At 39.5% G+C, this 14,193-nt stretch overlaps 1 protein-coding gene across 5 annotated transcripts in view; it reads left to right on the forward strand.

Moving 5' to 3' along the window:
• Positions 1-14,193, forward strand: part of dclk2a (doublecortin-like kinase 2a) — a 367,725-nt gene that overhangs the window by 330,188 nt on the left and 23,344 nt on the right. For 4 of the 5 annotated variants that reach the window (XR_011885758.1, XM_072256046.1, XM_072256047.1 and 1 more), the window contains 4 exons: positions 1,105-1,182; positions 2,651-2,747; positions 5,110-5,190; positions 9,073-9,186. Coding sequence is in view for 4 of the 5 variants with exons in the window: in XM_072256046.1 (XP_072112147.1) it covers positions 1,105-1,182; positions 2,651-2,747; positions 5,110-5,190; positions 9,073-9,186 (370 nt within the window). In the remaining variant the exon portion in view is untranslated. Of the gene's footprint in view, positions 1-1,104; positions 1,183-2,650; positions 2,748-5,109; positions 5,191-9,072; positions 9,187-12,570; positions 12,653-14,193 lie in introns of those variants that run through there. The other variant, XM_072256048.1, reaches the window with a different exon arrangement.

A 14,193-nucleotide genomic window follows, 5' to 3' on the forward strand; every position in this document is an offset into this window, starting at 1 on the left:
GTAGGGTTTACTCCTCAGCCTTCTCTTCTCTCGAAGATACCCACAAGGCAGTGGGATCTATAACCCTGGATAGGATCCCGTACCGGGTACTGTCAGCCGGAGCCAGCTGAGCCCAGGACTTGTGTAAGGCAGGGTCGTCACACCTTGTAGTAGTGACATATGGAGCCACTGCCCACTACCCACATTTCGTACATTACTGTGCCAATTATATCTCAAGAAGCATTTGACTACAAAACACCGGACATCCTGAAATCTTTAAAGGGTGATATAACTGTCTTTTTCCTTTAGATTTGCTTTACGTAGGTAAGTGAATCTAAAAGAGGCTTGTTAGAAAAGCCTTAATCTAATAGAAGCTTATCTCGTTATGTTATTGCTTACAGTGTGACTAATAAATGCTAAGGAATCAGGTGGTAAACTACGTAAGGAGAAATAAGCATTGTGCACACGACACCCTCTGGATGTCCGTATGTTCAATAAATGAAATTATGGAGGGCTGATATTCAACCCATCAATTCTGATGTTTCTCACTAAAAGTTTAAATCTGAATACATTGTAGCAATGATCCATGAAGCTTATATTTCAAACTGTGATCTGTCTAGCCCTTTCCATGAATGGATGATCCATTAAATGGTCAGATTTCTATCTGTGTTTTGACTGCTTCTTTCTTGTGTATTTCTTTCTATATTTTCTGTACTTAGTAAATAATATTTCTATTGTGTATATTTACATTCACTAATTAAACATTTTATGTAATGATATACTGTTTTGAGGACTAGGGTTGTTAAGTCCTGTGGAAATGTTATATTTACCAGAGATGTTTGCTGGTTTCCACCTCAAATAGTTCTGAATCCTTTGACACGGCAAAGCAAAAATCTATTTCAATTTCATTTAATTACAGTAATTCTTTTTGAAAATGACATCTCTACAATGATAAATACTCCCTGGATCTATTCCTGTCAATGTGAAAAAGACTGTCTCTGATGATCTTTCCTTCTTACTAGACCACTGGCTACCATTACACGCTATTATATTGTTCAAATATAGATAATGAAAGAAAGAAATTTCCTGTTACTGAAGTGTTTTTTGTTCTCAATATCCTTGCAGGTATGGCTTGAAGGTTGACATATGGGCAGCAGGTGTCATAACATACATCCTCCTGTGTGGCTTCCCCCCATTCCGCAGGTAATCTGATTCAAACCTCTCACAGTAAAGACAGAATTTCTTTCGAATCCTAGTCGCTGCAGTTGGTGGCATGCAAATTATTAACTGCAGGTGAAGCGTAGCTTCTGATGATGTGGAGGTCCCAATTTCTAACAGGTTCCATCAATAAAGGCAGAAGGTGCAGACTAAGAAGCAAGAGGAGGTAGCGGAATCATATTGCTCTATTGCCATCAAATCCCAGCTGAGGATCACTAAGTACCCGTGCAAAAGTTAGAGCAATTAAACTGGGGAGGCAGAGAGAATGATAGAGAGAGAAAAGAGGGGAAGGGTAGGGAGGAAAAACATAGAGGGAGAGGAGACAGAGGGGAGGGGTGGAGAGGATAGGCTAAAGACAAATTGAAGATAAAGGGAAACATTCCTCTGTGCTGCAGCCTCACTCCCTTTTCTACAGCAGCTGTTGTGTCTGTTATTGCTGTCTGACGACCATGGTGTTTGGGCTTTAAGGGCTGACACATTTCTTTCATAGCTGTGCTGCGAAGTGTTTACAGCTGCACTAAGCTGTTTGCTTTGAAATTCCTGTTTTACCATCTGATTTTAGGTAAAAACCAATATGTTGCTGCTTTCAATATTAATTTGACCAATTTCACTATCTGAGGTGATCTCATTAGGCACTATGGCCATACAAGGGGAAATGCTCAGCACTGCAAAATACAATGAAATCCACTTTCAAGGCAGCCATTTGAACCAAGAAGCCTCGACTAGAATACTTAATTCAATGCATAGTAAGTCATGATAAACAAAATGAGAGATAAAAGCTGCAATCACGCTCGTTAAAAGTGACAGAGAGAAAAGACTAAAATAAAAATTTGTAAATATTTATTTCTTTTATAGTCCAGCAATGTTTAACCCTATGTTTATGATAGTCATTTTTTTCAGACCCAGAGGTTGGTAGTTTTGTGACTTATCAAATTAACAGTAATTTCAATGCACATTAAATGGATAAACCACAACTTTCTTTGAGATGTTAAGTACCTCAAGGGCAAAAATTGCAGTTGCATGCCTTCATTTATTGGGATCCAGGCACAGCATAGCAAAGATTCTGGAGGTGCAGGGCAAATCAGACATCATCTTCCAGAGTGGATGCCAGAAGTTAGTCTAATTTAGTCCAGAATATCAGAGTACTGATAGCCTTACTGTTCATCTTCCTATATGAGTCAATGTGAATTGGCGTTGAGCTGTTCCATTGGCAATATTGATCATGGTCATTGGAAAATACAGACAGGCACATTTCTGTATGTTTGGCAATTACCAACCCAGATGGCAGTCTTTATGATGTCTTTCTTTGTCTCACTCTCCTGTGCTCTTTTGGCTATTGTTTTTTTCAGGAATAGAGAAAACTGTTTCCTTGACCACTGCAGAAATTGCAAATGAACTAGACTGAGCTTGTCTCCAAGTCCATTGTCTTAACTGTATTTTTATGATTCAACAGTGAGAACAATGTGCAGGAGGACCTGTTTGACCAGATTCTTGTTGGCCGCCTGGAGTTTCCATCCCCTTACTGGGACAATATCACAGGCTCTGCTAAAGTATGTAAAAAGAAATTCATAAACAAATGAAAAGCACACAAAATGCTGGAGAGACTAGGCAAGTCAGGCAGATTCATTGAAATGAACAAACAGTCGATGTTTCGAGCCTTCTTCCAACATGAGCTTTTGGGATAAGGGGTGGAAAATTGTTAATATGAGCCACATAATGCAAGACCATACCTAGAACTGGCCTTGAATTGTAGGTTATTTTTAAATAATTGCTCAGCATTTGCTTGTATTTTTTAGTATGTATGTCGCTTCCATTTCTGTGGCAAAACCACAATTCATAAGCTAGTTACAATGTTTGTAACTTATCTCAAAGCCTTATGCAAAAATAACAAGCAACAGCATGGTTCAATATTTTATTGGATATCTGTTCTCTGCATGTGATATTTGTCAGAGATGAAATGATTCATACAAACGTTCAAATATGAAGCGGTATTCCCCATTCATTTTGGACAAGAATGTTGAGCAAGAATTCTTCATGTAAGTTTTTTAATCACATAAGATTTATATTAATCTAAGATAGTTAACTATTCTATTCTAATTCACTTGGTGGGGGGGGGGGGGAAGATTTGCAAGATTTTAACAGAAGAAATGTAAAAAACAGGTACAAGAGACCTGGGGTAAGGCATCCCAGAACTCTTGGCAATACTTTTCATGCTAGTAGAATGGTTGACCTTTCATCCAAACTGGATACAGTTAGAGATAAAATAACGCAACAAGACCTGAATATTATTTACGTGTGGTCTAATGCACAGCAACTAACATTCACCCAGCCTAACTGCAAGGAATTTACAGCCTTTGCCAAAAAGTATCCATCTACACTTCACAAATGCTGGTGGAACACAGCAGGCCAGACAGCATCCATAGGAAGAAGCACAGTCGACCTTTCAGGCCAAGACCCTTCGTCAGGACTAACTGAAAGAAGAGATAGTAAGAGATTTGAAAGTCTCTTCTTTCAGTTAGTCCTGACGAAGGGTCTCAGCCCGAAACGTCGACTGTGCTTCTTCCTATGGATGCTGTCTGGCCTGCTGCGTTCCACCAGAGTTTTGTGTGGGTTGCTTGAACCTCCAGCATCTGCAGATTTCCTCGTGTTTCCACCTACACTTGATGGTCAGTTTCCAATTCCAGCAGAGTCCTAGGGTTACCATTGATCAGAGGCTCAACTAGAATAGCCATAGAAATACATTAGCAACTGGATCACATCAGAGACTGGGTAACCAGAAGTGAGAAATAAAAGGCACATGCTATGAGTGATTGCTGCTCCATCCAATTCATTTGGATGGCACCCCATCCATCACCCTAAATGAGTATTCCCTTCATCATCATCACACCTTAGTGTGTACCAGCTGTAAAATTTTATTCTTTTAGGCTGGTCTGAAAGCATTTACCAGACCTAAAACTATTACCACCCAGGTGTCAACAGCAGCAGGCAACTAGGAATACCGCCAATTGCACAATCCTTTCCAAGAAAAACACAGTATCGGTTCAAGTAGGTGGCTAACAACTACCTCCTCAATGGCTGTTAGCTAGAGATACACAAAAATAAATCCTGACCTAATCTGTGGCATCTTGTCAAATGAATGAAGGGCAGCAGGCAGACAAGTTTAACTAGCAAAAGGAATGATGATTTATATCATGTTGTAGTTGCATACACTCACGTCCTATCAACCAATTGAAACATATTTGCATTAGATGGGTGTAGACTGAAGAATTACATTTTGCTTGCAGGACTATGAAACAAACTCACTTCTGAGACTTACTTAATCTGCTGAGAATAGTAGAGGGAAGTCTGTCTGCCTGGGATGACTCTTGTATATGGTGAACGTAGCAGAATATGGAACATGGTCTTATAATTAAACTAACAATTGAAAAGAAATTCAAATGAAGACTTCTTCCACAAAGACCTGGAAGAACTTAGAACTCATTGACCCAAAGGTTGTAACAGAAAATAAGTGTGATATTTAAAATGAATGTTAAAAAGAGATTTGCTGCATTTCTTCAGGCATTGTTGAATATGAGCAATGACTACACTGCGCCGCGCCTCTTTTCCCACACTCAAACTGAATGATCAAGTCAGAAAGTATCATGACCATTAGTTTCCTCATCATTCATAAGAGATGAAGAAAACCTTGCACTGTGCATAGCTTCCCTATTCAATCTGAGTTCTTCTGAAATGTATGCTGCTGGTTTCTGAGTTCAATAGCAATGGTTTCTGTAGCCTGTCACCTACCTATAAAATTGTACAGTTGTTGGTACAGTTAAATGGAACCCACATAACACTAAGCTATCTCTATTGTAAATAAGAGTCTGTAACTATAAATGCTTCTGGCTTCAGTGTTGCTATTTTGTTTTGCAGGAATTGATTAGTCGAATGCTGCAAGTGAATATTGAGTCACGCTACACAGCTGAGAAAGTTCTGACCCATCCCTGGGTGGCTGTGAGTATTGAGACAATACAACAAAATGTACAGGCTTCACCAGAGGAAAGTCTAAATGAACAGTGGCAGCGAGTGGACATTAAGTATTGCATTGCAAGTTCCCTTTTCTGCCTGGCCAAAGTATCTATTTAAAATAAGATAGTGAAATCGTCGCAAGACTCGAATACTAAAGAACAGAGCAGCCAAGGATCGATCGTAATGGTGTTCACAGTGACCACCTCCTCCGAATACTAGCAAAGACTTGAGCAGCACACTTACTTTGGGCTATGAAATTCCCAATAAGATAAATTACTTAATTATAACTAGGATGGAAATCCTGTATAGACTAAATGGGCTCAGATGTGTCACTCTCTAGAGATACTGTAGATATCATCTATCATTTATACAGAATGTTGAGAGACAACCATTCATTATGAACCGGGGAACAGTGTAGATCTACGAAAAGATTAGAAGCATACAAGTGTGATGACAAATTCAGTATAAATGGTGAAAACAGATACAGAAATCACCAAACTCATTTGTCATACTCTTTTTATAAAAATGAAGTACGGTGGATTCCAGATAATTGGGATACATTGGGACCAAAACATTTTATCCCAATTTGGCCCAATTATTCAAAGTTGCATGGAAATAGTTAAAAAAGTATAAAAGTGACAAACTACCATTTAACTGAGTAACAAATTATGTATTTAAATGAAATACAGAATAAATTAGTACGCTAACAAAACTACTACAGTACTATAAAACTGTAGTTCCTAACAGTTCTCAGCGGAGGAATTCGTACTGTTGTGTTCTTTTGATTGACAGTAAAATGAACAAAATCAGTGCAGACACCTGGTGCAGATAGTAAACTGCCTTTATACAATGCTTTTGACAATTGAATCCTCCATATCTTCACTTTCATTGTAACATTCAAGATGATTGTTGATACCTTCAAATTCTTCATAATTTCTAACTTGTTGAAGTAGTGAAATTGTTTCATTTTAGCTCTTGTACATTTCTGGCAACTCCAAACCTGAAAGCTTAAAATGACAGTGAACAAAACATTTCTGAATTGACTTACTACTTATTTCTCACCAACTATCAGTGACAATAATCAACACTATTTGAAATCGAACATACACAACTGATGCTATTTAAAGACTGTTCGCTGTAAGCATGGTGCAGCGTTCGATGGCCACACAAGTGCACAAGAGTGACGCTAGTTAAACACTGTTCGGCAACAGTCTTCTGTTGTAATTAAAATGCAGAGCATCCCAAATAAACAAAGGGAATCCTATCTTTTCTGTGATTAGTTTTTGTTCTTGAAGCTTTGTCCCAAATAAGCAGCTCCACCAAATAACTGATGACCTCATTAACCGGAATCCACTGTATTTGATTTTTGAGGTAAACTTGGATTTAAAGGGATGGTCGGACCTGTTAATGTAATTGATCAAGAGATAGATGGCTAAAATTATTGCTGAACAGATGTTTTTCTCAGGGGAGAAAAATACGCAGTGAGAACACTATTTTCTATATTCTTGCTTTAAACAATTCCTCATCTTATAGTTCCTTATATTATTTAAGTCCTGGCCTTGTAAATGGGAAGACTATTTCAGAGCTACAATGTAGCGTGCAATGAGCAGGTATTTGTAAATCCCCTGAATGAAATAACTAAAGTGAAACTGGAGACAATCTGGGTAGAAACTCGATGATGAGTGAGCTTTTCAGTTTGGAAACCAAGCAGCTGTGAGTTAAGGATATTGAAAAAGATAGAAATATTATTTGGAATTACGGAACTAAACAATAAAGATCAAACTTGGAAAAGATGATTTCAAATCAAATCATGTTTAATTATCATTCAACCATATTGTAGATACAGCTGAACAAGACAGCGTTCCTCCAGGCCAAGGTGCAAAACATTCAAAGTAGTGAGCAAAGGAGTATATTCACTCAAAAAAAAACATATGTATAGTCCAAGACCCTGAACACCAATGTTCAGCAATTGATGGTACTGTCTCCCAGCAGTGTGCAGATGCTCACAATCCAGCCTGTCATTCCACCGCTTGAACACGGGAGGGCAGCACCAATAGGAGAAGCCAAGCCCCAGCCAAGCGCAGTCACCACTCTGTAACACTTCTGCATCTTCTCACCTGGTCTGCAGCAGCAGGCAAGCCCAAGCCTTGAGGCCTAGTCCTTACTGAAACTGAGGCTACACAGCTCCCATGTCGTCTGTCCCTCCACCAGACAAGGGTAACAAGCCTGTGACAACTTACATTATCACTGTCCAAAAGAGTCTTGTGATCATAGGTGAATTGTCTGAGATAATCTCCCACGGTTATACTGCACCAACTTCGATACTTGCAGGTAGCGGGCAGCAATATGGTCTGCAGCCTAGTCAGCTTCTCTGTATTGAAACGGCTCCTCCGACAACCCAGCGTGCTCCTCCAATATCTGGACCGTTTCCTTCACCGATATCTTGGCCAGGCCTTACGACACCTCGCCCGCCTCCTTCTTCAACAACGCAGCTGGCCCCTTTGACACCACAGCTGGCCCCTTCTCAAACATCACACCAGCCCCTTCAACACTTCAGCTGGCTCACTCACCAACATCAGTCCAGTTACAGCTATCAACGAGCAGCTCACTGATGGAGTAGCCCTGCTGTGCTTGAAATTCTTTGAGTAGAATTGTCTTTTGATCATATAAAACACATTTAACAAAGAAAATGCACCTTTGGTTGGCCCCCAAGAGGCTGCTGTGTTCGCATGTGCCACCATCTTGCCAGACGGGGCCTAATTCAGTGATTCTTTTTCATTAATTTCAATAATGGTGAAAATTGCAGGAGATATTTCTCAAGATAGTCTGCTAATCCTCGTTAGCACAGCAGCGTAATGGTTAACACAGAGCTTTACAGTACCAGCAACTGGGGTTCAATTCCTACTGCTGTCTGTAAGGAGTTTGTACGTTCTCCCTGTGACCACATGGGTTTCCTCCAGGTGCTCTAGTTTCCTCCCACAGTGCAAAGATGTACCAGTTGGTAGGTTAATTGGTAATTGTAAATTAGGGTTGCCAACTTTCTCACTCCCAAATAAGGGACAAAAGTAGCAGTCAAATACGGGACACTTGTGTTTACCTCGAGGAAGACTACCATGACCATGAAGCCTTGCGCGGGCACCTGTGTGCGCATGCGTGTACGTGCCAATTTTTTTCTACAAATCGGTTTTGGCTTAAACTTCCTGATTCCGCTTTTACTATATGTTAGTGTTATTTTAGGTTTTATGTGTTATTTGGCATGATTTGGTAGGTTGTTTTTTGGGTCTGGGAACGTTCAAAAATTATTCCCATATAAATTGATGGTAATTGCTTCTTCGCTTTACGCCATTTTGGCTTACAGTTTCATAGGAATGCTCTACCTTGGCGGGGGAAGTATGGGACAAGGACGGTCCTGTATGGGACGAACCAATTTACTGCAACCCTATTGTAAATTGTCCTATGATAAGACTAGGATTAAATCAGGGCATTGCTGTGTGGCGTGGTTCAAAGGGACGGAAGGGCCTCCACCGCACTGTGTTTGAATATATAAACAATAAATGAATAAATGTTCTACAAAAATAAAAATTAACTAAGTTTATGTTGTAATTACTTTAATAATATTACTTTTATTGTGAAGATCTGTATGATAAAGACTAGTTCAGGACTTGTTTAAGATGGCATTTATTAGAATTAGATTCACTATTCATGTGGATGTTGATGCTTTGTATTCAGCAAACCAACTGTTAAATTTAACCTAAATTGTGCTGACTTCTATCGGGGGCACAGAAACTTACCGCCACAGTCTGGGGGTCAGTTGTAAGAGCAGAAGCAGCTGGGAGATTTTACCTGTTAAATACTTCTTTCCTGCAGGATGATATGGCACAAGAGCAAGACATGCAGATAGCAGTAACTGGCAAATTGAAAAAGCACTTTAATCCAGCAACAAAGCAGAGCAATACTACTGCAGGCGTCAGTGTAATTATGGTGAGTTAAGCTAAATGAAGATATATCTCCATAAAGGAAAATCTTCAACTAGAATATCAACAGTTTTTTTTTAATTTTCCTATCAATCAGTGTTTTAAACACCCATTATTTTACACCCCAGAACATTAAGTTTCAGGACTTTCCTGGGATTTCGCACAAGTCATTTACTGAGGGAAATAAGTTCTATAGGCACTGAGTCATTCACGCAATAACTACCTTTAGAACAGGGGTTCCCAGTTTGGGGCCCACTGAACCCTTGTTTAGTGGTATTGGTCCATGGCATAAAAAAGGTTGATCTAGATAGATACGGAAAGACGTAGGGTAAAAGAATAATCTAGCAACTATCCTTCAGTAGAAAAAGATGCCCAGTCAGAAAACAGAAACAGGAAGTAAATTACTCTATTTTTCTCCAGAGACGTTCTTAGCTATTACTTATTTGTCTCCTTCCTTTCTGCTGCTTATCTATCTTGTTTCTTCTATCCTCATCTCCTTCCTTCTTTTCTCTGATTACTACCCTTCCTTTCTCTGCTCTGGTCTTCTCAAGGAACTGAGAGGTTTAGATGAATTAAGGTGAAGAAGCTCTTGTTAACACCAGAAGAGACAAATGGGGCTGAGTGTCATGTTTTGTGCTGTAAATTCTATGTCATTAATTTTTTTGCACATGCTTCTCCCTCTCCTCTCCTCGCCTCCCTCTTCCCCACTCATTGTCTATCCCTTTACCTCCTTCTCTTCTACCACACTCTTTCTCTTTCTCTCATTGCCTTCCTGCTCAGAATATGGATACTGTCTGGAACAGAATGAGGTGTGCTGATCCGATCTCTAGTGTTTTCCATTAGCTATGTTAGGATGGATTAGGCTCCCTCCAGATTACCTACATGGAGCAGTTTGAGCTACAGATGAGTGGGAGGTATTCTACAAACGGATTGTGCTTCTTCAAACTGAGATTATTTAATGTATTTGAAAGGAATGGCCATTGTTTAGAAGTGCAAGCATTGTGGGTAGTGTAGAACAGTGCCAAAGTATACAGCAGAATGTACAGTAGATCTGACTAGAGAAGTGACAGGTGGAGTATTGCATTCAATTCCAGTCACCCAATACAAGAAGGGCATGGGAACTAAGGCGAAAGTGTAGAAGAGGTTTACCAGGATGCTGCCTGGATTAGAGAGAATGGTGGGTAACTAGAATCCATTGCCTGAGATGGTGGTGGAAATCGATACAATGGAGGCTTTTTAGAGGGTCTTGAGACAGCCACATCAGTGTGGAGAAAATGGAGGATTATGGAGCATATGCAGGCAGAAGGGATTGGGGGTCATTAACGTAATTACTTAAGCACGACTTTGGGCCAAAGGGCCTCTTCCTGTGCTGTACTGTTCTATGTTCTGAGTGTCACTGTGGCTTAGTTGTTGGCAGTCTCACAAACAGCTGTATTTCAAACAGAACATATTTATATGTTCATCTGCTTTGAAACCTTGAGGATTCCAATGAGCACACATACAGCTGTGATGTCAGATACATGCATGTAGCTCTGGAGAGCAGGTTTTTTGGCCTACAGTGATCTAGAGTTGCCTTTGAGTTCCCAGGGCCCAACAATTTTCATAAATTATTGGAGACTCCAGATCAAATCTGTACAATTCTTAAGTGTAGTTCTTGACTTACACAAAAGTTCAAACTCATCAGGGTCTTTTTATAAGACGGCCCTGGCAATGGCCTGAAATGAACACTGGCCTCATATCAATATTTTTAGGAAATTTACTACGCTTGAATACTGTTGCTGTGGTTAGTGTTAATGCTTTGATCAACCTACTAATGAAATCATTACAAATAAAAGACAGAACAACCAGCTGCACAGTGCTTTGCAACAAGGGAAAGCACTTTACCCCTCCTGTTTATAAGCACACATGTAGTCTCTGCTTCCTTGGACATGTCAGACCATTTGATTGGCATCCAATTCACTACCCTGAATATGAGATCTGATCCACTGCAAGGAGGTCGACAAGGCTTCTCCTGGAGTGCCAAATACTCAATCTCTACATATAGAACAAAGGCAGTAGGTCCATGCAAGTACCTCAGACCAGCTCAACTTGGGAATATGTCACTGCCCATTTATCATCAGAAGACCTTCAGCATCTTAAGTAGGGAACTTAGAACCATCTTCTCAAGGATAATAATGAATTGGCATTAAAAGCTAGGCTTGGAGGTGATGTCACGATCATAAGGTCAAGGAGCTCTCTTAGCTGAACAAGCTTCTTTGTAAAAGCAAGCCATGTAATCTCACTCCCTGGCTCCATCCCAAATTACTCCTGTCTTTGAAATGTTTTGAAAACCATGACCATATTTGTTACCACCAGCCTTTCAGGCAGTGAATTTCAGATAATGGCTACTTGCTGCATGACTGTGTTTTTCTTGAAATTACCTTTGCTTCTTTTTCCAATCACTTTTCATCAGCTTGCTTTGGTTCACCCTTCCCACAATAATGTTCTTTTCTTTATTTACTTTGCATAGATCCTGCCTTATCATAAATATCATCAAAAATTATCTCTAGTTTCTAGTTAATCTGTTCACTCTAGGAACGTTTTACAGGTCATAGAGAGAAAGCACGGAACAGATTTACTAGAATAATCCCATGGATGACAGACTTTGGTTTCCTCTTATAGGTGAGGAAAGATCGTTTGAAAAAGTGCTTAGGAAGACAATGCAAGTGAAAGTTACCAGTGAATATGAATGATAATGATAATGTAATGCAAAATTAATTTCCTACTTTGTGCCTTGTCTACTGGATCACAGGAATACCTTCTGGTGCTTCATCCTTAGGTGAGGAGTAGGTGAAGGTTTGAAGAAGCTGAAAAAACACACACTGTTGGCAGAAAAGATGTTGGGTGCAGTCACATCCAGCCCCCAGCATTAATATACCAGAATAAGCTGGAAATTCTCCAACATATCTAAATGAGGGAGAAGAAAAATAATGCTTCCAATATTTGCAGTGTCACTTACAAATAACACATCTTTTTCTGTGAATAAAATCCTGGGATAGAATTTATTGAAGATTTTCCTGAATCCCTTACCTCACAAAATCAGAAGGAAATTGCCATAAACCCAGGAGAAAAGGCATAAACAGATGTTCTTCTGTGGGTGTTCCAAAGATATGACAGGAGATCAGGAGAACTGCTCTGAAAAAAAGGCAATAGAATCATAGCACGGTGATATCCATTAGCTATATGCTACGGTAGTGATCAGACAGAATGCACACCTGCTTATTCTGACATGCTGTTATAAAGGATTGCCACTTTTAAGCATTACCTAAAATTGTCACTTTTTCAAGGATGCCATGAATCACAATTTTAAAAATGAAGAAATAGCAACAAATCCTTTTTTTTTGTTTTCTAGATGCAGCAGGACAAGAGAAAATTGTAAAACATTGCCTGAAATGTGAACTGTGAAACTAGAAAGGGTGACGATGCAAGGATTTGAGATTAAAGATAAAGATAAATGAAGAAAAAATACAGAGAGAGATATGGTTTATTGCCTTTTCTGCTGCAGTAGCACTGTGTCAATTCATCTCCGGTCAGATCTCAGTTGGGTAGTAAAACAACCTCCCGCAATCCATCTGCTTCAGTGATACAGTATTAGATCCTAACCAAGGGGCTACAAATCTACATGCCACTGATGACCTTTACTCAGGTAGCAAGTCAGAAACCTGGGGATGCTGGACTGGCCCTAATAATGTAATTATAAACTTGTAAAAGTTTAATCTGTGCTTAAAGACAAATCATTGCGCAGCACTGGAAGTGTTTCCTGTGATCCACGAAACTGCACATTTTGTATTACTATGACACTCATATTCATTGATAACTTTAATTAACAAATAACTTATCTCCTTGTTCACTACTTCACTGAACAGTTTGTATACATATCTATATGTATACAAACATATATACAAGTATGTATATACTTATATATGTATGCAATCCTAAAGAACAGTATCAGCCTGAAACGTTGACTATCTAGTCATTTCCATAGATGCTGCCTGACCTGCTGAGTTCCTCCAGCATTTTCATGTGTGTTGCTTTATATATGTATATGTTCTTTATACCATCCTTGTTGTCAATAATTTTATCTAGTCCCGTACTTAAGTGTTCTGATTTGTGATTGTGCCACAATATTATTAGGGTTCAATATTACCATACCCATTAGGTCTTAAAGATGACTAATGCCATTTTCATCCTTCAGGTCACTATTTCAAGGTGGTGTTGACCTTGTTTTTCCATCAACATGAACTTCCTATTAGTTTTTCCATTCAAATGAACTTTTCATTGCTCTTTATGATACCACCTGCAGGTGCTGCCAGGTACAATCACTCCAATTTTGAAAAATCCCCACCTTATAGAGCAAAACTATACAAGATGTCTCACTAGATCTAGAGATCTGCTGTGTGTCTACATAAAAGCTTGTCAATGTCTGAAAATTTTTTGATGAATCAATTGAATGGAACATTAAGACAGTAACAATACATACATCAGGATGCTCATTTTCAACTATAGCTGGCATTCAATACTATCATCCCTTAAAAACTAATCAATACACTTCAATACCTTGGCCTTAATACCTCCTTGTGCAGTTGGATCCTTGATTTCCTCATTTGCAAACCCTAGTCAGTTTGGATTGGCAGCAACATCTCCATGATCTCCATCAATACAGGTGAACCACAAGGCTGTGTACTTAGCCCCCTGCTCTACTTGTTTTCTTTATACTTGTGTCTGTGAGTCTAGGCACAGCTCTAATATCATATTTAAGTTTGCTGATGACACCACTGTTGCTGGCCGAATCAAAGCTGGTGACCAGTCAGCATATAGGAGGGAGAATGAAAATCTGGCTGAGTGGTGCCACATCACCAACCTCTCACTCAATGTCAGTAAGACCAGGAAGCTGATTATGGACTTCAGGAGAAGGAAACTGGATGTCCATGAGCCAGTCCTCATCAAGGGATCAGAGATGGAGAGGGGCAGCAAC

Source organism: Mobula birostris, chromosome 4 (genome assembly GCF_030028105.1).
Source record: "Mobula birostris isolate sMobBir1 chromosome 4, sMobBir1.hap1, whole genome shotgun sequence".
NCBI lineage: Eukaryota > Metazoa > Chordata > Chondrichthyes > Myliobatiformes > Myliobatidae > Mobula > Mobula birostris.